This window comes from Daucus carota, chromosome 2, assembly GCF_001625215.2.
Source record: "Daucus carota subsp. sativus chromosome 2, DH1 v3.0, whole genome shotgun sequence".
Classification (NCBI taxonomy): domain Eukaryota; kingdom Viridiplantae; phylum Streptophyta; class Magnoliopsida; order Apiales; family Apiaceae; genus Daucus; species Daucus carota.
This window is the reverse complement of record NC_030382.2, coordinates 29,297,851-29,324,513: the sequence shown is the minus strand read 5'-3', so window position 1 is coordinate 29,324,513 and position 26,663 is coordinate 29,297,851. Positions and strand designations below refer to the sequence as shown.

At 34.5% G+C, this 26,663-nt stretch overlaps 2 protein-coding genes across 2 annotated transcripts; both read left to right on the top strand.

The window, feature by feature from the left end:
* Positions 1 to 2: 2 nt before the first annotated feature.
* Positions 3 to 1,838, top strand: LOC108207307 (protein FAR1-RELATED SEQUENCE 5-like). Its single transcript, XM_017377765.2, has one exon. The coding sequence runs from the start codon at positions 3 to 5 to the stop codon at positions 1,836 to 1,838; it is 1,836 nt and encodes a 611-aa protein (XP_017233254.2).
* An 8,834-nt stretch (positions 1,839 to 10,672) lies between these two features.
* LOC108205946 (uncharacterized) lies at positions 10,673 to 26,568 on the top strand. The gene is made up of 8 exons (XM_017376080.2): positions 10,673 to 11,001; positions 13,170 to 13,239; positions 13,347 to 13,506; positions 15,491 to 15,572; positions 18,990 to 19,206; positions 23,128 to 23,192; positions 25,200 to 25,465; positions 26,245 to 26,568. Exons 1-7 carry the CDS (start codon positions 10,903 to 10,905, stop codon positions 25,452 to 25,454), a joined length of 948 nt encoding a protein of 315 aa, XP_017231569.1. The 5' UTR covers positions 10,673 to 10,902; the 3' UTR covers positions 25,455 to 25,465; positions 26,245 to 26,568.
* Positions 26,569 to 26,663: the final 95 nt, after the last annotated feature.

Here is a 26,663-nt window from a genome sequence, read left to right as displayed (position 1 = left end):
CGATGATTTCAAAGGATGAAGTGCATTTTATGCAAAGGCCAAGGAATATAACTCCCGTTATTCGGCAATTAATTGTGACATTGAATAGATCGGGTATTGGGCCTTCAAAAACATTAAATGTGTTAGGGGAGTTAACGGGTGGATTGGATAATATTGGATTTGGTAGTCAAGATGTTCGGAATGTATTGCGTGATATTCGACATTATGTGTTCGATTCGACTGATGCTTCAGAGGGTTTGGCATTACTTCGAGAATTGAAATGTAATAGTCAAGGTGAATTTTTCTATAAAGTTGACGTGGATGAGGAAAATCATGTGCGGGCCATGTTGTGGGTTGATCCGAGATCACTCAATGCCTACCAAAATTTCGGAGATGTTGTTGTTTTTGACTCCACCTATCGTACTAATAGGTATTGCATGCCGTTTGTGCCATTTACGGGGGTAAATTACCATTATCAGTCGATTTTGTTTGGATTTGCCCTGATAAGGGATGAGACCGAAAAATCTTACTTATGGGTGTTTAAGAATTGGTTGGAGGCTATCGGGAACAAAGCTCCACAAACGATCATCACCGATCAAGACATTGCTATTGGAAACGCAATTGCCGAAGTTTTGCCGAACACAAATCATTTATTTTGTACGTGGCATATAAGTACAAAATTTGCTGAAAAATTATCGCATTTATATGCAAATCATGATCACTTCAAAGAAGATTTTAACTCTTGCATCTACAAGTCACTAACGGTTGCACAATTCGAAGATAGGTGGGAGGCATTAGTTGAAAAATATGATTTGATGAACCATTATTGGTTAAAAGATATGTACTCCGTTCGACACAAGTGGGTCCGTGTTTACACTAAACTTCACTTCACAACTGGGATAACCACTACCTCTAGAAGTGAGTCGATGAATTCTTTCTTCGATGAATTTGTCAATGCTAGTACCGGTTTGAAAGAGTTCATAGAGAATTCACCAAAAGCATTGGAGAAACAATATTTACGTGAAAGAGAGGCTGATTATCAAACAAAGAATAAGGAAAGGTCCAAAATAACATCATCATCATTGGAGAATCATGCGGCATCTACTTACACGAAAGAAATGTTCAGACGTTTTCAACACGAACTCAAAGAAAGTGGAGCTTATGTTGTGATTGAGAAAGAGAGCAATGCAATTTACAAGCATTACGAAGCATATAAAACAACGGTCCAAGAGGAGTATAGAAAATATTATGCTTTGTTTGTCACCGAGAATGGCACCATAACTTGTGTTTGTCGAAAATTTGAAAGTTCGGGAATGCTTTGTCGTCATATTATTCGATACTTGTATAAGATGCAATGGACAGAGATTCCTAAGCAGTACATCACTTTGAGATGGACAGTTGAAGGCAACAAAAGAATGGGAGCCGTACAACACAAACGTCCTAATATTGGCACTTTTCTTGAATCACAACATGCCCGATACAGTACTCTATGCAAAGCATTCCAAGATTTAGCAGCTCGTGGAAGTTATTCAATGGCGAGATACAATTATCTCATGGGTGTGATTGAAAAAGAATCGGATTTTATTGAAAATTTTCCGAATGAGGGTCTGAAAAAACGTGCGCGTGATGAAGATGATGATGCACATGAGGATGGGGATCAACCATATGATGATGACGAAAATTTCAATGATTTGAAAAATCCTATATTATCTCAAACCAAAGGTCGTCAAAAAGAAAGAGTGAAAAGCGGAATAGAGCGCGGCAAAGCAAAAAAAGGTCAAAAATGTAATTTTTGTGGTGCAATAGATGCTCAACATGATTCAAGGAATTGTCCAACTAAATTGGCGACAAAAAGCTAATTTTATTTGTATGCCGATGTATCTTAATTTCTTATGAAAAAACTTGTAGAATTTTGTATTTTGATTTTAGTTGATATTGATGCTTGTTTATTTTGATTGCATCTGGTTTATTGTTTTGATTTGTTTTTTCTCTAAAAAACATTGTCAAGATTGCTCTGTCTTTTAGCAGCGCTCTGTTTTTTTGTTTTCTTACACATACGCTATATAATAGAGCGTGGTCAACCTTACGCTGTATAATATAGCGTTGTCAACCATCGGGAATAACTGTTTAGCTTCCTGGAACTGATTTTGCTGACCATCTCCATCTCCATTTGCTATATAAATCTCCATCTCCATCTCCATTCTCATCTCCATCTACATTTCTCCATCTTGCATTTTCTCAAAAAATGGCAAACCCGTCAACAAAGTTTTGGTTCGGCGTGGATCGTAACGAGGAGGGTGCTGACGAGCATGAAGAGGAGGTGAAGAGTCTATTCGAGGAGATGGATCAGTCCTTGAAGGAGGTGGAGGAGGAGGAAGTAAAAAAAGCCGAGGAAGAGTATGATCGAATGCTCGAGGAAGAAGGGCATACTCGAGAAGAACTTCATTCGATTTTTCAAAACTTCATGAAGGAATTGAAAGAATTGGAGGAGGAGGAAGATGATGATGATGATGATGATGATGATGATGAAGAAGATGAGGAGTAGAACATTTTATGTAAAATATTTTAATGAAATTTATTAATAAAATTTCCATAATTTATTACATTTTGTCTTCTTGTTAGATTTAGATTTTGTTGTTAGATTTAGATTTGGTCTTGTTGTTAGATTTAGATTTGGTCTGGTTGTTTTCTTGTTGTTTTTAGATTTTGTTTTTTTGTAGAGTGAATTTAGATTTTGTCTTTTTGTTGTTGAGGTTAGATGTAGTTCAGTTTTTGCTGATTTAGATTTTGTTGTTGAAGTTAGATAATAGAGCGTAAGCCCAGAGCAAAATGCAAAAACAGAGCATTTTGTCTGGTCTTACTTAAAAATAGATTCCATGAAAAGATTGTAGAGAGAATTAGAGATTTACCACAGCATAGTACTCCTTAGCATATACTTCTCGCAGAGACATAAGCGGGGCATCCTCTCGGAGAGAATCGAACAATGTCACTCGGTAATCTTTTACTGACCACAAAAAAAGTATCCAGTGTCCATCCGTGGCAACCGGCATGAGAATGTAACTGTAATCGGTAATCTTTCGTGCTCCTTTATCGAGTGTGCCATATGCTTTACAATCAATGTCAAATTTCTTCCATTCCGATGCTTTTCTCCTTAAAGGATTATTCTTTTTGGAATGATATGTGGCCATCACTTGGAAAAACCATGGATTCATAAAATAATATGAGGCCGCCGTATCGGAATCAATATAAAGCATCAATTCCCTCGTTTCGAGCAATTTACAATACTCGTCTATAATCGAGTCCTCAACAAGATTACCCGGTTCCAAGGATCTTACCGAAGCTTCGCTACAGAATTAAGGCAAATCATCCTTCTCAATCGGCCCTCCACTCCACCAATGTGTTTTTAACCAGTCCACCTTGGTTTGGTTGAGGGGCTTGAGAGGATGTCCCTTCACATATTGGGTTTGCATAGATAACATACCCTAAAAATTATAACAACCCAAAATGAGACAATTGAGATAAAATTAGACAATTGAGATAATTTAAATAACAGATCATTACCTCCGGGGGTAAATCCAAAAATGGAACATTAGGATCTTCACGAGAAATGGGTTGATCCACTTGAATAGTAGGATCAACATATAACATCGCCCTATAGGATTCTTCACCAAATGGCTGCTCAAACTGGGATTGAGATACTCCGACATCATCCTGAGGGGCACTAGGCCCGACATTAAATGGTTCAGAATCGAACGGACCACTAGCAGCAAAATCGAATGGAGTTTGTTGTTGTTCATAATCTTCGTAGTCTCTAAAATAATTACTCTCAGACGGTTCACTACTAGCTTCCGCAGTCCTTCTTGCCTTTCTTTTAGGCAAAACATTTTTGAAGTCGGGCCTTTCATATGTCGGTCCGAATGTCTCAAGCATGAGCTCATCATACCCCCTCACAAATGTTGGTAATACAGAATCATGAAAAATCGGGGGCATGTCATGCATACAAAGTTCGCTCATACCTCGAGCAGTTGTGATGATCTATATAAAAAACAGTAGACAATAATTATCCAACAAATTCACAATGCAACAAACTCAAAATGCAACAAACTTAAAATGACGATCAAAAGGTGATATTGTTATTAAAAAACATACCAAATCTAGGGCCTTAGAGACATCGCACTTGTCTCGTGGTTGTTGGAACATTACCGGGTCTTTTGTAGCCCTTAATGGTGGCACAATCTTCAGTTTTGTGATGTTGTAGTACCAATCCATATATGTTTCAAGGGTAATCTCATTCTCCGGTGGCTGTATTATACCAACTCCATCCTCGACGAAGGCATTCCACATTTGCACATAATTGTTGTAGCATCGAAAATCCACTTTCATGAATGTGTTTTCATTTTGAAACCTCATTTGATCCATGTCTTCAGGGGGAGCTTGCGGTAACCACAATGGCATTCCGAACTGCCTTGTAACCCTCTCCGGCAGTTGATACTCTATGTCCTCGAAAAAAATGAGCGGAACACGAGCAATACCGGCAAGTCGAGCTCGGTAAAAATGCTCATCATACCTCCGATAGAAACGTGTATAGGGAGTCCAATGAACCCATCTCGTATCAAAATTATCAAACATCGCTCTATATGCATCAATATGGTGATGAATATTGAAATATTTTGACTTTCCAGCAGGAACCGGAGCAATCGCCCATGCAAAGGCCCTAGGCCACATGTGACGAGTATTTTCTGCTATCTTTGGTTGTCCCGGGCGTAATCTCTCACGAGCCCATAGCATCAAAAGCGTAATGCAACCGGTTATTTGCTTGCAGTTTTTATCGCTTGCCTCACCAAGATTTCTATATAAATAACCAAGTACCGCGGCCCCCCAAGCATATCCATAAATTTTTTTGGTATTAAGTAGAAACGCGATCAGACGGGGATGAGCTACATTGTTGGACTTTGTAGGAAACAATATCGCCCCACACAAATAGAAAACATACCCCCGGGTGTATATCTCCTGAACGTCCCGATCCGCATCCGAAGGACATACATGATACCTTTCTCTTAGAAAACGTAATTTAACACCACCACGATCCCAAGCCGTTTTTCTTTGTTCAACTGAAAGATTTGGATCACGCCATACATGTAGCCATGCATGTGATACCGCCACATCAAAGTCAAGTCTGACCGCCTCCCCAATAACTGGTAGACCCATCAACATATAGACATCTTCTAGGGTAACTGTCATCTCCCCGAATGTGAAGTGAAATGTATTAGTTTCGGGCCTCCAACGCTCCACCAATGCAGTGATCAAGCATACATCATTTTGCATAACCGTCCGTGGGTTTGCAAACATCCTGAACCCCCATTGTTGCAATAGATGCACTTGATAATCAGTCAGTACCCACTGATTGAGTTGAGACGTATTTTGACGGATTTGCAATTTATCCCTTTGAATGCCATGCCAAATTGATGTGCTTATATGCTTTGCTTGATGGCGAAGTACCGAATCATCAACCGGTCCACAAAAATCATTCGCCATTTCTACAATTATATTATCAAAACCAACAAACAACATCAAGGTCAAAATCAAACCATCAATTCCCACCAACAACAATCTTAACAACCAACAAATCAATAATCTTAACACATTCAACATCAACTATCAAAATTCAAACTTCGCCAACAATCTAAACTATCCAACTCAAAAATCTAAATATAATTCAATATCAAACAAAAAGATAGACAAATTCAAACAAAAAGCTAAATTTTACCAAAATCTACACTATCAAACCCCAATTCATAATTAAACTACAAAATTCGAACTAAACAAATCAATAAAATCCATAAAAAATTAAAACTTTACCAACAATCTAAGTACAAATTCGAAATCAAACCAAAAAGAATCAACAATTCCAAAGAAAAATTTAACTTTACCAAAATATAAACTATAAAACCCTAACTCCAAATTAAACTAAAATTCGAACTAAAAAAATCAATAAAATCCAAACAATTTCAAACTATACCAACAATCTAACTATCAAACTCAAAATCAAATTACAAATTCGAATTATGACTAAAGAGATCCACAAATGCCCAAATCAAAAATTAACTAAAAATCGAACTAAATATGATAACTTTACCAAATTCTACGCACATATATACATCTATGAATCTATACACACATTCATAAAGAAGAATCAAAATCTACATACAAAAAACCATATACACACACGTATATACGCACACACAGATATACACACACATATACAAGAGCATACGCACCAGAAATCGTTTGATTTGCGTTGAAATCAGGTTAAATCGCTTCAATCGGCTTCAAATCGCTGCTGTGGATATGTTTTTTCGTATGTATCTTTTGTTTATCCACAATACGCTACACAAAATAACGAAGCCGGTTCTGCAAAAAAAAACCGCTCCGCTATATTGTACAGCGTAAGACCAGAGAAAATGCTCTGTTACGGATTTTGCTCTGGTCTTACGCTATATCATGTAGCGTATACGTTTTGTTATAGAACGTAATTCTTTTTAATCTTGTCCGTACACTGACAAATCAACGATTGTAATTAACTTGGATATATTTAAATAATTATCCAACTGTGGTTGTATAACAGCCCCCTATATATATATATATATATATATATATATATATATATATATAGTATTTGTACAATAATATCAAATTTGAATAAATATATTATTTAATGCATATACACACAGACACACTACAACCTTATAGAATAAATTTTTATATATAATTATATATAAATATCATATATGTATCTAATTTCGGATTCAAATATCACAGATTCCGATATGGATAATCCGTTTTATTTCAGTTACGGATAATATTAGCTTTTTATCGGAGATAAATGCGAATTTTTCAGACGGATATTGATTTTTTTACAGTGAGCCATCAATTTTTCATCAAAACTATTATTTTATTATTAATTTTAGTATTTCTTAATCTACATAAGATTTTACAAGTCAAGTATAATAATAGTTATCTCAAAAAAAAGAGTGTATAATTTAGGGGTTGAAAAATAAGCATATGATTTAGAGTTCTAGAAGATAAACAAAAAAATTTAATTATAGGATATTTTTATTTTTTTACAAAAAATTCAAAAGGTTTATTCTCAAAAGCAACTTTACAACATAAAATACATTTAAATTCTATTTTAATTTAAGTTTCTTTTTCGCTACACTATATTTATTAAGTTATTTTATCTTGTATTATCTTTTTATAATTATTCGTGATTGCTTCTGTAAAAATAATTGATAGTTGATTAAATATAATTGATTAAGTGATTATCAATTTAAAAATCATATTTGAAAAGTTGTTCCAAAGTCAATTTGATGGAAAAAATTCGGAAAAAATAAAATTGAAAAAATGTAAGGTCAAGTATAAGAAATACAAAAATTAGAAGAAAATGTTAAAGATAGATAATTTAATTTCATGTTTAAATTTTAAAATTTTAGAATGAAAAATAAAAAATCAATTTCAGATATATAATATAACTAGGTGTGTTATTTATCCAATTGTGATAAATGGATATAGTCGAGGGCTAGTTTAATTAATGGGATGGCATATAACAATTCATCTATATAAAAAAAATCGTAGATTGGGTTTGCATATAATTTTTAAAATTATATTGTCACTTATCAAATGTAATCAATAGAGAGTAAATAAATATAAGTAGTAAAATTAAAATTCCAAATAGACAAAGTCCTTTAAAAATTTTGGGTGAGTTTTTTTTTCTCCACATGAGTAATTTTTTTTTATATTGAAGAACTTTGTTTGTAGTATAAGAAATGCGGCTAAATTAGCTCGCACTTATTTTCAATCATCTTCGATCGAAATTAATAACTGTCGAAAATAAAATATGAAAATTAAGAGCAGCGACTATATTAGAGCCTCGTCCAAAAACGGTCAAAATTTACAACTAGTTTCAACCATCTCTAACCAAATCATTTTTGCTCCCTCTAAGGTATGAGCGGGGTTTTTCCAAATGTGTTCCTAGTAAAAAAAGACTGAGGTCAAATGTAAATTGAATGCGGTAAAGTTTGCCTCTACATGTGAAAATGTGATGCATAAACATTATTTCAAATATATAATTCGAATTTATGTGATCACAGGTACTATTTTTGATCGGCCCAGTTGCTATGATTTCGACTTAGTTTAGTCAAAATTGTATTTTGACCGTTTACGATAAAATGTATATTTTAGATCATTTTTGATCAAAAATAGCTGTCAATTTCAACAAAATTTAGCGTATTTTACCTTTTCAATGGCCATCCCTTTCCTTTCTTTCTTTACAAAATATAGCTGCATTTTCTCTATTTTGCTCTAATTAGACCCACAAGTTCATACATTTCAGATGCGATCTTTGAAAATCATCAAGGAAGTAATTTTTTTTATTCATTTATAATGTATCTATGCTTGTGCATATATACACACATAGAGAAAATGAATTATACTATGTATAATTTATAAATTAAAAACCAACTTTTCAACAATAATAACAAGTTTCAAGTCTAAATCGAGAAACTATATAACTCTCATATCAAAATGGGTAAAAAAACTACTGATGAAGATTCCACAAGTAGAGGAGAAGTACCAGATTATAGTTAGGACGATTTCCACCACCAATCGATTTCTTCTAAAAAAAGAAAAGAAATGGTGATGGAAGAAAAGTGGGGAAAAGACGTCATTCATGAGAGAAAGAAGAACTAAGTTAGGTTTTCTTGTTACAAGGAATTATATAGGCGTGAAATAAGAAAAACTAATTTGTTTTTGCTTTCGTTTCGGGCTCCAAAAAGTTAATTTGAAGTAAAAATTTTTTATCCAAAGACGCTTTTATAAGCAGAAGCCCACTTATATTAGTAAAAAAACTCGAATATTGTTTATCCAAACACCCACATTAATCAAGATAGATGATTCATCATAAGTGATTGTTTTAAAAAATTTATAAGCATTTTCTTTATCACGAAAAAAGAAAAGCCTAATAAGTGCTTAAGTAAATCTTTAAGAGACTCTTTATATGAGTTCTTAAATGAAAAAATAATGAGCACCGGTTAAAATAAAACTCAGAGAAATTCTTATAAACTCTTTATAAACTTAATAGCCTCTTCTCCCTCCCCTCTCTTAGGAGCCTCGTGACTCGAACTTATTTTTATAAATGAAATATTCTTTTTCAACTACTCATCCACCACTTTTCCATCTCTTTTAGTTTCTATATTGATAATAAATAAAATAAAGAATAATATAAAGTGTATTGTTGAAATGACACTCTTAAAAATACACTAATTTTGCCGGAGTTATATATTTTATGTTATAATTAAGACTCCAAGCGAGTGTTTAGATAGACTTATAAATCCAGCTTTCTAGATGAGAAACAACTTATTCATACTGTTGTGTAACAAATTTATAAATCAATTTCAAACTTATACATCAAAATATGAGAAGTTGAAAATCTTAAAATTTTTATTGACTTGTTTTATTTTTTTAGAAATATGTAAAGGACCATTTTAAATAATATTTTATAATAATTTATTATTTTATTAGATAATTTGTATATTCAACAAATTATAAATATCAAAAAATTTATTCAAACACGTAAAATAAAAGTTAGTTATCACTCGTCTCATTATATACTTATATATAATAAGCGTAAAATAGATAATTTGGTCGTATGTTTGTGTGGTCATATTATTACAAACTTATCATCTGTTAGATCATATACGACGAATAAGCACCGCTAGATTTAAAAATATGTATAAGTCAAGTGATATCTACTTGCATATTTATGATTTCTTTTCTAATCGAAAACAAATTTTGTCTATTATATGTTTATAATTTCTTTTTCAAATCCAAATCAAATATTACCAACCAATTTTAATTTTGGAAGCATATAAATCACATCATTAAAAATTAATTTTATCTAACATATTTTCTTAAACAACATATTAAACAAAAATAATATTTATTCATACTATTAAAATCAAAAAGAGGAATTTTATCCCCAAATAATAAATAAAGAAGGATATGTTTTATAAAAATTATTATTTGACTAGCACATACGGGAAAAAGCTTAACTTGGCTAAGCGGAAAAAATAAAAAGATTGATCTTAAAAAAGCTCCATAACGGAAGAATGTGTTCATAAGTGTGATTATATATGGAAATCCAGACATGATAAGTGTATCACCAGATGTTTCATGATAAGTGTATCACCAGATGTTTCAGCCTTCTACCTGCATCGTTATGATTAATTTTCTTAATCCAATACAAATTATGACTATCAATTTTAATTCACAAATAAGTTACATAAGATATCATATTTCTAATATAAAACACATTAATAAATATAATATAATTGAAGTTTGCGCCACGTATATTAAGCGTGTCATACGAATACATATAAAAAAAATAAATTATGAGAAAGACGTGAAGATATCATGATAAAAGTTGATATTATATATAAAACCCTCCCATACAAATAAATCAGCCCGCAAGGGTTGGTTTAGCTTGTTAAAAGAAAGTATAATTTCTTATTTTATTTTTATTTAAATATAAATTATGATTTATTATTATAAATAACTTTTTTAAACATTTTAAATATATATTAAAAATAAAAATATATAAAATTATTAAAAGGCCCCGTGCATAATGATTTCTTTTCCGGTGCCTAAATTTTCTGATTGGAGGATAGGGTGATGATGACTGTATAATAAAAATTCGGAATTAATATCATTCGTAAAAGACCGGTCACTTACCGGCGACCCGGAACCTTGCATTAAACACCAACGGTATGTTTTAGCAGGTGATGCTTGTTTAGTTAATCGGAGCCAAAGGATTTTTCTATTGTAATTGTAAGTATCACAACAAAATCTGCAAAAAGAAAGAGTGAGTAGATGATGACAAAGTGTTCGACAGCGAATCCACAACTGAATTTGGCACATACAATCTCCTTTAAAGGAATTCAGCAACTTGCAGAATCTCGTCAATTTAAGGTATCTTCTCGATTTTCTTCATTATCTATTTCGGTTAACAATTTTTGAGCTTTCCTCGGCAAACTTTTGGTTAAATTTCATGGTGGAATATCACATTTTGTATATGATACCCATTTCAAAATGGAGCATCCCAAATTCTTTTTCTTTATATGCACTTATAAGTGGAGTGTTATATACAACTATTTTCTGTGATACTTCTTCGTGAGGTGAGTATGGAATACTCCATTTTCAATTGGGTAACCCAACTAGTAAAAATAACAGAAATGGCCCCAAACATCACAGAAACTAAGCTGAAATGCCCAAAATAACAGATTTGGAAGAAATGACCCCAAATATTACTTGGTAACGCCGGATAATCCGGCGTTTTGATTTTAAGAAGAAAACGTTGGATCATGTTGCGTTTTAGGCTGAAAAACCCCTAGAAAACGCAACATGATCTAGCGTTTTAGGGTAAGACGCTACATGATAGCGTTTAGGGGTACAAAATGCAAAACACTAGATCGTGTAGCGTTAAAATGAAAGAGGATAGACGCTAGACGATCTAGCGTTTTGAATTGGAAAATGATAGGTCGAGGCCATCTTCTACAAGACTGAGATTTGGGGCCATCCTCTAACAAATTGTGATAGTCAGGGCCATCACCCAACCGCAACACTTAGAAAGGAAACATTGGGGGCGTTTGGATGGTAGATGAGAATGAGAATGAGGGTATGGGAATGAAGGGTATGGGAATGAGTATCCCATGGGGTGTAGAAGAAATGATATACCCATCGAGTGGAAAAGGAGTTCCTATTCCATAACACAAAATGACTAATCCAAACACTAACACATGGGTTTGAGGTTCCGATTCCCGTTAATCGGGCTCATTAACCATGAACCAAATGCCCCCATTGGTTATCTTTCTTAGAAATTCTTATTATACTCATGAATCTTAGGAGCTGTGTCTTCTGTTTGTTTAAAATGTGCTTTCAGAGTAATTAAACTATGTACTAAAACATAATATTTACAGTGTTTATGTATTGTTTATATGCTTGTAAAATATGATTTTATTAACATAAATATCAAGACTATGCCGTACATTATTCAGTGAATATTATTATTTTTGATAATTTAGAAACCATGTTTTAAACAAAAGGCTAGTTTGTAGCACGTCAATCCTGTGCATAGAACCATATCGGGAAATTAGTACAGAATATAAATAACTTTATCTATGGCTACCCAGTGCACTAGAAAATCATTATCATTTGAGACTTATGGTCAATTTCAGATTTCAGATAAACTTAGTTTAAATTAAACCTCAACTCCTCAAGCGTAGTCCCTGGATTTCCCAGAATGTGCACAACATGGCTGTCACTCGACCATTTTTATTCATTAGTCATACTCTCTTTTGACATAACAAATACACTTTGGAGATTAATTCTCAAAAGATATGTTGCATTTACAAGAGGTAACATTTGTTGTCGAGGGCAATGTGCTACTATACGTCCAACTAGTAACATGTAATTTATAGAAATCTTTCTCGTTTAAGTCTTCATATAAGCAATGCAACTTCATTTCAGTTATCACCCATTTGTACTACAAGTTCACATAAGTAGACTTTTCTTTCATCTTACTATATATGAGTTATATTTACCTAGCACCAAAGTCTTAAAGTAGGAAGACAACCTAAGTTGGATAAGCAGCCAGTATCTTGAGTATTTTTTTTTCCTAATAATAGTTAGAGCTTATCAGCAAGGACCTCTGGTTAGTACCTGTTGCTGCGCTTTTGACTTTCTTGTATGGTGGCACCAGGAACTGCCTCTGTTTTCAACTTTGTCATTTCTTGTTCACAACAACTTACTAAATCTCTTAATGTAAGTGATGTATTACTGAATCAGAATGTTAATTATGGTTAGATCATGTACTTAAGTTAATTCATGACGGTACTGATTATAGCTTGCTTTCCATGTTTTCTGTGATTTTGGTGCAAGCTATATGTCATTCTGAATATCCAAGCTTTTAATCATGTTATAATTACAGTCATGGCTTAATCATTATGCTGCCATTTCCTCTGTCTTTGGTGTATCAAATTATTCAGCTCTTTGAATTAATGTATCTTGATATACATGTGAGTGATTTGTTTGTTTCACTTGCTAATAATTTTGTTTCGATTGTGCTTACCACAATGCAGGCTTGGTTCTTGGATCAGTTTGGAGTGCTTCATGATGGGAAACAAGCTTATCCTGGCGCAGTTTCAACATGTATGTTTTCACTTATATTATTATCTTTGTGAGCTTGTTTACTTGTTCCTGTTGCCTTATTTTTGATTGAATTTATGAGTATTTCTATATGTTTATTCTTGTAATAGTAACAAAATTGGCTAGCTCTGGTGCAAAGATGGTGATTATCAGCAATTCATCTAGACGTGCATCAACAACTATGGAAAAAATGAGGAACCTGGGTTTTGATCCATCTCTGTTTGTTGGAGCAATCACGAGCGGAGAACTAACCTATCAACACCTTCAAAGGTTTAGTACTGAATATTGGAAATTTGGATATAGTTTTTTCATTTAATTGTAATTTTGATATAACTTGGTACTTGGTGGTCTGCATATCACGATTCAAAGAACACGATGGAATTCTCTGCAAGGTAGATAGAAAAGATTTTAGAATTCTACCTCAACCGACAAAGTTTTATCAGTCTTTCTGCTAGAAAAAGTTTAATATATTTATGTGATACTGAATGTTCGTGATATAGGTGGCAACTATATTAACAAATTATTACAGCTTCACTAAAAGACCTTATAAGTTTAGGCAATTAGGTGGAACAAAAGTATCGTGTGATTTTACGATCTTGCTGTTGACTCTCTGATAGCATAGGAGAATGAATATCAAAATATTATATTATGTGGAGCATGTGCCTTAACTGTTCTATGAGCTAGAGTATTTGTTTAATTATACACTTTATTTTTCTCTCTTTTTTTTTTTGTTTATCATTCGAGTGAAGTGGGTACTCTAAACTATGATGCCTAACAGATCTAGGCCGTAGAATCACCACTACCCTATTAATAGTCACGCAATAGATGTCTTGAAGTAAGATCTGTAAGGGCTCTATCGAAGGGGGTATCAAGGATGCAAATACCTTGCAAGTAAGAAGTCTGAAGTAGTGCATGGATAACAGCAGCCTGGTTTTCTATGTAACAACTATTTTGATGACTGATTATCGAAGGTGGAAAGAATCGAACTGGGTGATCAGTGCTAATATGTTTAGCGCTATTTGTATACTTTACATTCAAACCATGTTATACGAAATCTGCTCTAATAGTTCAACATTTTACACTTTGGTGACTCCTAAGATTCCATCCAACTCACAAAGGTTGCAGCAGTTTCATTTGTGCAAAAGATTTCTTAAGAGAAAACTTGTTCCAAAAGTTAATTGTTAGTTACTTAGATCGTGCTTATAACATAGGTTCCTAATACCTGTGGTCCAACACATAAACTCTCTTTGGACTATCTGCTATCAGATCATTCTTTTTAGCTCATCTAATTGCATATCACCATTTTTTTTAATGTTCAAGCTTACATAGCTTTCGTTTTAACAGTTTTATTATTCATCTTCAGGATTCAATTTCATTGTACCAAAATGAGCCTGAATTTTTCTTGTCGTTTGCTGCAATTTTTCTTACCAGAACCACTCTTGGGGTTTTATTTTGTTTCTCAATTACGAGGTACATTCTTTAAGAACCACGGTGAACATATGCTTGCTGCAGTCCAACATGACTAAAAGTTTATCTAATTTCGGTGCTTCAACCAAATATTCTATGAATCTGTTGATGGCCTCTGCTATCTAAAATATTTGCTACAAGTAACTTCCCGTGCCGCCATAAAGCGTGAGATTAACATTAACTTCGCATCAAACAGAAAACTATCTGTATCGTACAATCTCGGCTGTGATTATTTATCTAAAAATAAAAGAGACTTTAGCTTATATTTTGGGAACACTCTCCATTAGTATAATTCATTTAATCCTCTGTAAATCTATCTTTCCATCATGGCATCTTTACTATGGATAGAGGAAACAAGAAAACCGCTCTTTGTACTCTCCTCAATAATCCCTGTCACTGGACAGTAAGGACTTGCTTGGACCTTTGCGGTTGTTGCCAACTTTTAACGTTTTATTTATTCTTTAATCGGTTATAAAAAATTCTTGTCTTGCTTATCCATTGTCATTCACGAAACAACCTTTTGTTCAAAATTTTGTGGCAATTTTTTTTTTAACATTGTACATGTAATTTGTACAAACATATACTCATATCATAAGTTCTCAAATATTACAGGCTTCAATATAATATACTGCTTAGTGTTTCAATTGCGTGTCATGTCTTTACGAGATTGATATGATGAAAGTATCCTCAAGCACATTTTTCTTAAACAAATAGGGCATAATCGACTTGCATCTACCATATATGAATTTGAAAATCTAAAACTCTTTCAGTGAATTGATTCTTATAGGAGAGATGATGTTTGGTTTGCGGCACTGGGAAGATCCTGCATTCACATGACATGGAATGACCGCGGTGCTATATCCCTTAAGGTATTTCATCTTTTCCCATCTACAGTCTACCTATTTCTCGTTAATATATATAATCTCCGGTTTCTCGGGGAGGGTCTTGTTCCAGAGAGAACAATCAGGGAGAGAACCCTTAGAACCATTACCTTATTTCTAAATTCTAAGTATTAGTTAGGGTTCTGCAGCAGAATTGCACATGAAAAAATGTCTTATTTACGTATTATATTTTGAAATTACTTTCGAACACACACAACGATGCAAAAAAACATGTATTTAGATTTAGATCCTGAAAATCTATAAAAAATATAGGGTTCTGCAGCAGAACCTTAGTGGTTCTATGGTTCTATTTAAAGCATTGGTTCTCTCTTGAGTGCGACCCTTCTCGGGGATTGTATGTTTTTTTGTACATTTTTTTCCTTAATCTGTAGAATGATTTCACATACTGTACTAGCTTATATCCCATGCTATGCACGAGTGATTTTTAATATTTGTTCTCTTATTAATTATATGTTAATATTTGATTTTCTGTTTGTCTTTAACTTTATCATAGATATGTATGTGTTAAAATTGTATGTTTCAGATTTATTAATAGGCTTAATATAAGTTTTTAGTACTAGGCCTGTCAAATTATATTTAAAAATAAATAGGCCCAAGAGATGTGTTTAAATTAGGGTTAATAGGCTAAATCATAATCAAACTGACCTCTAAGTTGCAATTTCATAACTGAACTAAAAAAGTTTGTAATCGACTAACTAAACTAATATTTAGTTGCATTTACATGATCGCCGTTAACACATTTTACAGAGCTAACGGAGCGCTGATGTGGCTGGATGACATGTAAGAAAAACATCCACTAGGCTTGCTGATTTATCATAACCCATCAGTAGTTAAATGAAGAACCCCGACCCAATTACAATTTATATTTATATGTTCATACAGAAGCAGCAAACATATAAGGCAGTTTGTAAGCATGTGAAGGAGCATCCGTATGAGTGCCCGAATGAAATTGCATTGTCAACAGGGAGTTTGTAGTTTTAAATCCTTTCCTCTGGTCACAAACTAATGTCGGAGTCTCTCCAATTATATTTAGATCCTGACATTGTACGAAGGTAACAACAACAAAGAAAGCCGCGAAAAAAAACAATGCTTTGGAACCCATGGCCCAAATAGAAAACACCCATCAAGTCCCAATACTGGCCTACACTCCTTCCATGCCTTCTTTAAACCTGCATAACATATGTATATTCTCTGGAATTTAGGTGGATCCCCTTCCTGCAACCTAGAGGTCATTATCTTAACAGTATTTTCAGAGTTGCTCCTTAGAATCTCACTAGCAAATTTTCTCAGATTTACATAATGTTGAACCATCTTTTCTTTAACACCCTTCAAAGCTGCTTGCCTCACCCTACAACACTTCCACTTACCCACATCCACCTTTAGCTCCTTTTTGAACTCCTCCTGCATCTCTACTAACTTCCAATTTGGATTTTTCCTTATTCTATCCCCATACTTATCAGCAAGCCATTTAACTGTTACAAGCCTGTTTTGGTAATTCCATACACAATTATGCTCATCTTTTAAAGTCTTCACCTGCCAAGACTGGGTACTTTTAATATCAGTGGCCCACATCCTAAATGGACAACCCTTTGCACAGCCTACTGGAAGTCTTCGTGGGTAATCAACCATGTAATGGTAGGGTCTGCCACATTCCATTGAGCTTAATCTAATAGCATTTTTTAACTGTTTTTTATCATGAAAAATCAAACCAACCTTCCATTTTATATGAGAACCTAATGCATTTTCATTAAATATTTAATCAACTCTTTTCCCTCTCTTTGACTCTGGGGGAGTGGCATAGCAAATTTCATCATCTGATTCCTCACTTGTATACTCATTTAAAAGGTCATTTTCATCTTCACTATAGTACGAATCTTCTGAGTCACTCCCCTCTTCATTATTGCATTTTTCTTTTTCAAGCTCATCTAATCTCTGCTCATCTTCCTTACCCTTTTTCTTAATCTGAACAAATTCCTCGTCACTACAGTCTTGGTCATTGAAATAGTCATCATCATTATCACACTCAGGGAGGGGCACATGGTACACATATAAACTAGCCAGATTATTACATGTTCTACTATATTCAATTACTTCAAATTTTGAAGCATTATTAAGCAACTCTAGCCTTCCATTATCGATTCCAAAATATAAGCTATCAAACTCACCAACAATTTCGCCGAAAAATACCTTCAAGTCGTTTACAGTTATATTCTCCAAGTCAATATTTTTGTAGAGCTTGAACTGAGATGATGTGTAGGAGTAGGTAGGCACTTGTACAAAATGACCTCCATAATAAAGCTTTACGTCATACCTATACAATTGAAATCATTTAATTAGATAACCTGTAAATGCAAAAACCCCCAACTTGAAATTGGGTATATGAACCCTAGAAATTACCTCATCGATTCGCTAAAGGTTGTGTCCACTTCGTTTGAATCCCCTTCTGAATCTCTATTTCTTAACTCCTTCCGACATTCAGTCATCTTCGATCGAGCTTCTTCAAGTGAGTAGCCTTTCTTCCTCGTTTCTCTTTCTTCGTAATTCATTCGAGGCTGGTTAACTCAAATAGCTCTGGTTAGTATAAATGAATCAGTATTAATTTTGATTAATTGGGTTTAATTGTTGGGCTTTCGGGTTATAAAGTCTACGTGGAAGGCAATTAAGAAACGTGGCAGCCCATTTAAAAAATTTAACGTCTCTCCGTTACAATTGAGTATAAGTTAACGGCTGTGCAAGTTTTTTTCCGTTTAATTATCAAAATGCAACTAAATATTAGTTTAGTTAGTCGATTGCAAACTTTTTGAGTTCAGTTATGAAATTGCAACTTAGAGGTCAGTTTGATTATGATTTAGCCTATTAACCCGTTTAAATTATAATATGTAAAGGTGTTATAGTTAAAATAGAGTTAACCCGTTAAAATATGTTTTAAATAAAGAAACGCCTACCCAAATACTGGCCAACCAAAATTTTTAATGTTTCGGCTTTAATAAGATAGTATAGTTGTTGTTATACTTGTGTACGTAATTATTTGAGAAGCTGCAGTGGGAATTTGTTCTAGACCAGTGAATTTAGGGATATTGGGGTTTGAGCTTATAATGTAAAAAACACTTCCCAAAAGATATTAACGAATGAAATGCAACTTTATTTTATCATCAGGTTCAGTTATAGATAGGAGTCTAATTAGAAAGTAGTACATTTTCTAGAACCTAGGAATGCTTTACGAGTTTGGTGGCACACTGGTTTTAAATGGCGTCGTTAAGCCATCTGTTTAGTTCCAGTTTCTAGAATAGCCTATTGATGAACTATTTTCTTATTTGTTCCTCCAGTAATCCTTACTATATCTATAACTTAGGTTGATAATAAATGTTGGAACTGTATATATAGGGCTTAGGATTAGAGGTCGTGGAGAAAGTTAAAGATGCTGATTTCATATTGGCACATGGAACTGAAGCTTTGGGGCTTTCCTCTGGAGAAGTGCTGCCAGTAAAGCTTGAGGATCTTGAAAAAATATTGGAGGACTCTGCTCGTAAACAAATACCAATGGTAGTGGCAAATCCTGATTTTGTTACGGTTGAGGCCAGAGCTTTACGCATTATGCCAGGTATTTTTATGTGTGTGTGTGAAATTTAGTAATTGTACAAAAATAATGTCTTGGTCAATGGAGAGGTGCACCTCTACAAGAAAAAATATCAATAAATGTATGGAAAAGAATCATGTCAGACACACTAGTCATCTTCTCTTAAATTAAAGAAAGTTGATATTGTCCAATGCCTGGCTTTAATGGTATGCGAACAGTAGTGTTAAAATCTGCAGTCTATTCACTATGACACATTAATATTTTAGTAAACCGTGTCCAATGCCTGGCTTTAATGGTATGTGGACAGTAGTTTTAAAATCTGCAGTCTATTCACAATGACACATTAATATTTTAGTAAACTATGTCATTATAATATACTTGCTAGTTTGCAGTGTATTCATCACAAATCTATTTCCAGAACTTCGATTATTTGTTTCTGTAACTTTATTTCCCACTTGAAACGGATTTACCCTTCTGTCCATTCTCTATTCAGAGTTGTTTGTTAATATGGAACAAATCGTGTTTTGTTAGTGGCAACACTTTCACTTCTGCGGTGGGGGTGAATCTCACTTCCCTCCAATGTTTTTAGTTTGCAAAGGGAGTAGCTTTGATTTTCTTAATATCAGAATATCCTAATACTCTGTAATAAAATAGTTTTTCACATCTTCAACGTAGGAGGAATGGAGACAAGTACCATGTGCTATATCATATGTACACCTTTTAGCATGATCCCATCCAGTCATATGGTTCTCGCAAGGGATCTAAATATACTATTTTATCTGTTGATCTATTTTGTTGTCTTGCCAGGTGTACTATAGAAATTATCTAGGTTAATTTTTCAGCAGTAACTGAATATTATAAGGGCAATTACCGCGTCTTACCGCCTATATAGCCTTTATGTATATCTAGTGGAGTGGTGTTAAAATTGTTTGCCGGGGTGGGGGGTGGGGGGTGGGGGGGGGGGGGGGGCGGTGAGCAGGCGGCTTTAAAGACTTGCGTGCCTCACTTGCCGAGGCACAAAGTGATTGGAATGGGGACCACATTCAGGTGACCCTAATTTGGCCTCTTTCCTTTGTTCCCCTGTTACGCTAAAGTTCATATTCTTTCCATGGGTCACCTTTTCTTTTCTATGTGTGTTCTGCAGATGATAAGTACTAATAATAAGAATATGTGATGGTATAATATATTGCCAGCATACATTATGTGTGTGTGTGTGTTACAGTAACTTTCATAGTTTGTTGATAGTTCTGTGATAGAAGACACTTAGGACTACGAAATCTTACATATTCCAATTTTTTTTATTACTTTGAGATGAAAATGGTTGATATTTTGTTCAGTTTGTATGTTCTAATTTTGTGTATGTTTCTTTTCCGTTTTGAATATTATTTTTGTTGGTGGAATTGTTACTATGTTAAAAGGTCATTAATTTCTTAAGTTTGTAAGGTCATTCATGTTTTTAACGTGTCTTTTTCCTTGTTAGTCAATTTGGTCAAACTAAAGTTTAAATATTTTGTATTGTGTACATACTTAATTTTCTATATCGATGTGTATCTATAAAATATGGGTCGTGGTCCACAGCCATCGATGGTTGTGGACTGGTTAACCGGCTTATAGTTTTCTGGCCGTTGGATGAATATCCAGCGGCCAGGATTATAATTTTTTTTTTTAAACGTCCAACGCTTTTTAAGTGCTGGATGGAGGCTCGTACAACGCTTTTTAAGCACTGGACGGGGTCATTTTCCCCGTCCAGCCGTTCAAAAGCGCTAGATGTATTAAAGAGGTGTTATAATCGTGGCCGTTGGATTTATCCTGCGGCCAGAAAGCCATGGGCCAGTTAACCAGTCCACACAGCCAACGATGACTATGGACCAGGACCCATAAAATATATATTGATTTGTTGTAACTCTTACGCTCTCTTTGATGAGGTGAGCGCCTCACACCAAGTTTAAAGAGAGATTGTTGTAACCGAGTCAGATATTAAATTTCTAATTTCGGTCGGTCCTATATTAATGTTTTTTTCATTTCTCGGCGACGACCCAACCATGCAGATGTAAGAGCAATTAAAGTATGTCAGTATGTCGGGATTGTGGCTTGTGCAATATGTTGGTCTTATAGAGAAATGCCTTTTTGTGCGGACTTTTAAATTTTAATTATTAAATAGTACGTCATTAATTTTAGGGAAAATAAATTGATACGTTCCTAAACTATTTCACTTATTCGATAGGTCCCTGAACAAAAGATTCCCCAAACCGGGTCCTCTAACTTCTTTAATTGTTTGTAACAAGTCCTTCCGTTAAGTAAATTCTAACGGACGTTAGAATCTTGCTGACGTGGCGACACATAACCAGCTGATCCATCAGAAGCTTGCTGACATGGCGACACATCACCAACAGAGTAGTCGGTGATTTCAGAACAGAAACAGGGGGCCTAGAGTTTTCCAATCCAGTTCAATCAAGTGAGGAAACCATCACTTCTTTAAAGTGCATACTTGATTATATATCATGTACTGCTATATGTATGTGTATGTGTGAACTGTGTTGTTGAGTTGGGGATTGATGGGTGGCTGTTGGAGGATTGAAACGCCGCTGGAAGCGGCGATGCCGCGTGTAAGTGGGAGGACTGGGGTGTGTAGATCAGGCAGAGGAAAGGATGGGAAGAGATGGAAGGATAAGGAGGAGCTGTGGTTCAAAAGCAGGCAGGGGTGGCGACTGGTGCAGGGCGGTGGCTGCGTGCGACGGCGACGAGCGGCACAGCCGCGACGACGACTGCGACAGCTGCAGTTCCAGTGGGGAGAGAGTGGGGCTGCTGGTGTTCCGACAGAGGCGACTGGCCGGAATCCAGTGGCAGCAGTGGTGGTTCCCGGGCGGCGGTGGGTGCAGGGAGATATTTTCGGAGAAAGTTTAAAATAAAATATCACCAACTACTCCGCTGGTAATGTGTCGCCATGTCAGCAAGCTTCTGATGGATCAGCTGATTATGTGTCGCCACGTCAGCAAGATTCTAACATCCGTTGGAATCTAATGGAAGGACTTGATACAAAAAATATGAAAAGTTAAAGGACCGGTTTGGGGAATCTTTTGTCCAGGGACTTATCGAATAAGAGTGTAATAGTTTAGGGACGTATCAATTTATTTTCCCTTAATTTTATTATCTGGTTTCTGTGTGGCTGATGGAAGTAAGTAGAAAACTAGAAATTGACATATGAATATTGTATTTTCTTAACGTTATTTTTTAACATTAACAGTCGAACTCGATTCAAATACTAAAAATACTCGACTCGAGTTTCTTAACGAAAACATTGGTTGTTCGAACTCGAGCGGGATAACGAACCGAGTCGAGCTTGTTCGCGAACTCCTTGGCTCGTTTTACGACCCTTGACGTGAGTAAGTTGACACTTGCATGGCTGTCATGTTAGTAAGTTGGGTCAATGTAGGTCCAATTGTACTCTAGTATTTGACTAGCCGCGAAATCAGTAATAAATTAAAAATTTTATATGATTATATATGTTTAGATATGTGGCTTCTAACAACAATGATCCGACATTCCCATATATTAATTAAAATAAATATATTAGTCAAGACATATCATTTTAGTCAATGTTTACACACACCAACAAACAGACATATCAGTTTAAAACAAAAGCGAGAAGATCAAAAATTGATGGTAGTATGCACATGATTAGTAGGATTTTAGTAAATACATTTTTTTTTTCATTTTATTAAATCTGGACCGGATCTTGACCGAGTTCAGCACCAGTCAACCGACTAGACAAGTTGATTGTACCGGAAAGTCGCCTAAGTCGATCGACTTTTCAAATTCACAAGTGACCACTAGCCAAAAATAATATTGTGTATCTTAGCTTTTAAACCACGCCCCTTTTCTATATTTATTAATAACAATGCAGATGTATGTAAAGAGTTTAATTGAAAACCTGCATATTTGTAGGTACATTGGCAGACAAATATGAAAAACTTGGTGGCGAGGTGAAGTGGATGGGTAAGCCTGGGGAGGTAATTTATTGATATGATAGTCCCTCCTAGTTTTATTTTGCACATGCTCAGGGGATGGATCACCGATGAGGTGAAGTCTTAAAAATTGTACTCTATCCGTATATATCATTCATATATTACTTTTTATAAATATATTAAATAGTAAAGAAATTCTAATCTATTATTTGTAAAATTCTCATCATTTATGCATATTGCATACTGATCATAATTCAGAAAAGTTTCAAAAAAGGTGCAAAAATTTTTTTGCTTAAAAACTAAAAAATGTTTCAGATTTTTCCATTGTGTTTGTTTGTGTTTTATTGAAAAGAAATCTGGTATTTATCGCAGGCTCATTCCCTCAGGTTCGTAGTCCTTAGCTGACAGAGAGCAGTGTTCTCAGCAGGAACACTATATTTATACATTAATACATATAAAAATGTTCTCAGCAGGAACACTATGTTTATACATTAATGCATATAAGAATATACACTTCTGTCCATAGAATCATACTTGCACAATTCGGCACAGTTAAAGATATTCTAAGATATGATACATATTCATAAACGGCAGTAAACAATATGTTTTTTATTGTAAGTTTTTCATTAGGATTTCTAGAATGACTCCTTAGATATGATATGTCTTTTGTAGTTTTAATGTTGTAGAACACTACTGTATAAGTTGTATTCCTACTACATAACAAAGTAGTTCTGCCTGAGTTCTGCTGCAGAACTTAGAAAATAAAGGTTTTCTATTCTTGTGGTTAATATATATTTGTTGTTTAAAATTGCACATGTTCTTTCTCTTCTTTTTGGTTGATGAATAACCATATTTAACACTTCTTTGCATATGTGTTTGACACTTCTTTTTGAATATATGATTACTTTTGAGAAACTAGGGCAAGTCATATTTTTTAAATTTTTTGTTAAATGTTGTTTATATATTTACTCCTACTTGATATATTTATACAAAATTTAACAAATAGTCAAATAGTAACTAATTTTAGATATGTTATGTATGAATAGAAAATTAAATCCAAATCCAAAACAAATGTAAAAATTACTTGAATGATTTTATATAAATGCTTAAATTTGCATCAGAATGCATATACATGTGGTCCTACTCCAATTCAAACCACTAAAATACAAACTAAATACAAACCAATGCAATTTAGTAGAATGTGAAGGATTTTGGGACCAGGGATGGACCCCGAGGTGGGCCTAGATGGAGCCTGGATGGGGCCTAATAGGGTTGGGTGGGCCTAGTGGGATCATGGTGGGCCAGTTTTGGCTCTTAGGGCTGTCTAGAGCCTGTCCAATGCCTGTACGGAATCTTGGCGAGGCTCTAATGGGCCCGGGGTGGATTGAGTGGGGGCGGGGGTGGTACTAGGTGGGTATAGGGGATTGGTGATGACAATATAGAGGGCGGGTGATGTCGGTTAGGGGTGGTTTCTCTTATATTTGTCTAATAATTTATTATAGAGGCTTCGGCTTTTGAAGTTCACCATTTGCCACAACAATATCTCTAGTGTTGGCCCTTTCCATATGTTGTATACATTTCCATGGATGTGCATTTATTGCTAACCATAGCATGTTCTTCTGTAAGCTTGCCGTATCTACTTTTTGATGTCGGATATTCCAATTGTTAACAAACACTACACATGGAAACTACATGCTTAGAAGCCTAGTTTGTTTGGGTTCTTTTCTATAATTGTTTTTATTTTTTATGCTTATGCTTTGCTGACATGTACATATAAGAAATTTCTTGTTTAATGCATTTTGGGCTACCATCATGACATGAAAGTTTGCAAATTAATATGAGAATTATAATGCACAGTTGTTCTGATTTATTTTTATGTTTTACAATAATTTAGTTTTTTAGTTATTAGGATAAGTAGAAATTCTGTTTTTCTATCATTAATATCCAAAATTTATGGGCTCTTCCTTTTTGTCTTTGGCGATATGTATATTACAACTCTGTAAGATGACACTTGTGAATGAAGATCCTTGCATAATCATTTATAATCACCAGGTTATCTACAAAGCAGCCATGACGATGGCTGGTGTGGGTGCTAGTGACTGTGTTGCCGTGGGGGACTCTCTTCACCATGACATAAAGGGTGCAAATATTGCTGGGATCAAGTCGGCATTCATCACTGGTGGAATTCATGCTACTGAACTAGGACTTGTTGAATTTGGAGAAGTTGCGGACCAGTCCTCTATAGAGTCTCTTACACTTAAATATGATGCTTATCCATCATATGTACTGCCTTCATTTTCCTGGTAGTCCATCTACTGGTAAGCAAGCACCTCTTATTTCCTTTTCCAGAACAAGGGACCTTGGTCCCATGACTTGAATACTTGATACATTATCATTATCAGTTGGGACCTGTGAGCATGCTTTGTTATACTTAATTTATTAGTGAGAACATTGAGTTGTATTGTCTAAAAGAGTGCAAGGACTGTAGGAAGTATGTTTTACCTTCATAGTAATCCACTTCAATAAAATAGAGAAATAATCCTGGCTAGTTTCAAAAATGATATGCGATTTCATTGATTGAAACAATGTGGTTGATAGAACCTATGCTGCTTGGGCTCGACTTAGGTTTGACAAGACACACATCCAAGTATGAATAAGAATCTCTGAGAAATGGCAACACGGTGACCTTTTCCAATATAGGGGTGAGCATGGTTTGAATTATTTGCTGTCTTTTAACTGAAACCGTGACCATCTAGTCTTGGTTCTTATAGTAATTAAACCGCATCCGAAAAATGTGTAAAACCATCTAAAATTTAATCCCACTTGCTTTAAATTTTATATTATTTGTTTTAAAGAGTAAAAGTAAAGCATCACATTATGCTGAAAAACAGAGGGTCTGAAATGGAACAAATGCAAAAGTTTTTATAGAGATATTTATTGTGTCACAGAAAAATTTAGTTACTTATGTACTTTGCTTGTTAGCTAATTCTTGGAATAGCAATGTGGAAAAGTCTCGAAAATTTCTAAAGCAACAACCATGAGCTCTTGAGCTTTTTATTTAACACAATCTTTTAATTAGTCCCATTTGTGTCAACAGAGTGCTGTCAGAATCTCGCAACAGTTCCATATTATTATTGGGAAATGTTGGCTGGAGAAAGTGCAAAGATTGTTCAGTGGCAAAAGGATTACAAGAAACCAGGCACAGCATTGTTATGACAAACAAGGGTGCGTATCTTATGTGCAATAAAATGCTCATAATCATCATGCAAGTTGGGCCAGCAAATGAGAATTCAAAAATACTGTGCTAATCATATGATTTTAGTATTATGTAGAAATATAAAAGCTCACACAGTACTTTGAACTATGTGCAATTCAGTTTAACAATTACATTGGAAAGCTCTGATAGCAATTTTTTAGCAAATTAGTCTGCACTGTGTCCGTTTTCCAAAATTTTCGAGGTGGATGTAGTGTAAAAACCATCTTTGCTTTGTAGAAAATTGGAATGACAGGCAATAT

Coding starts and splice junctions, on each gene's coding strand:
- LOC108207307 (XM_017377765.2), top strand. CDS start 3: ATGATTTCAAAGGATGAAGTGCATTTTATGCAAAGGCCAAGGAATATA.
- LOC108205946 (XM_017376080.2), top strand. CDS start 10,903: ATGATGACAAAGTGTTCGACAGCGAATCCACAACTGAATTTGGCACAT. Junction 13,240..13,346: donor TCCTGGCGCAGTTTCAACAT/GTATGTTTTCAC, acceptor TTCTTGTAATAG/TAACAAAATTGGCTAGCTCT. Junction 15,573..18,989: donor GCGGTGCTATATCCCTTAAG/GTATTTCATCTT, acceptor CTGTATATATAG/GGCTTAGGATTAGAGGTCGT.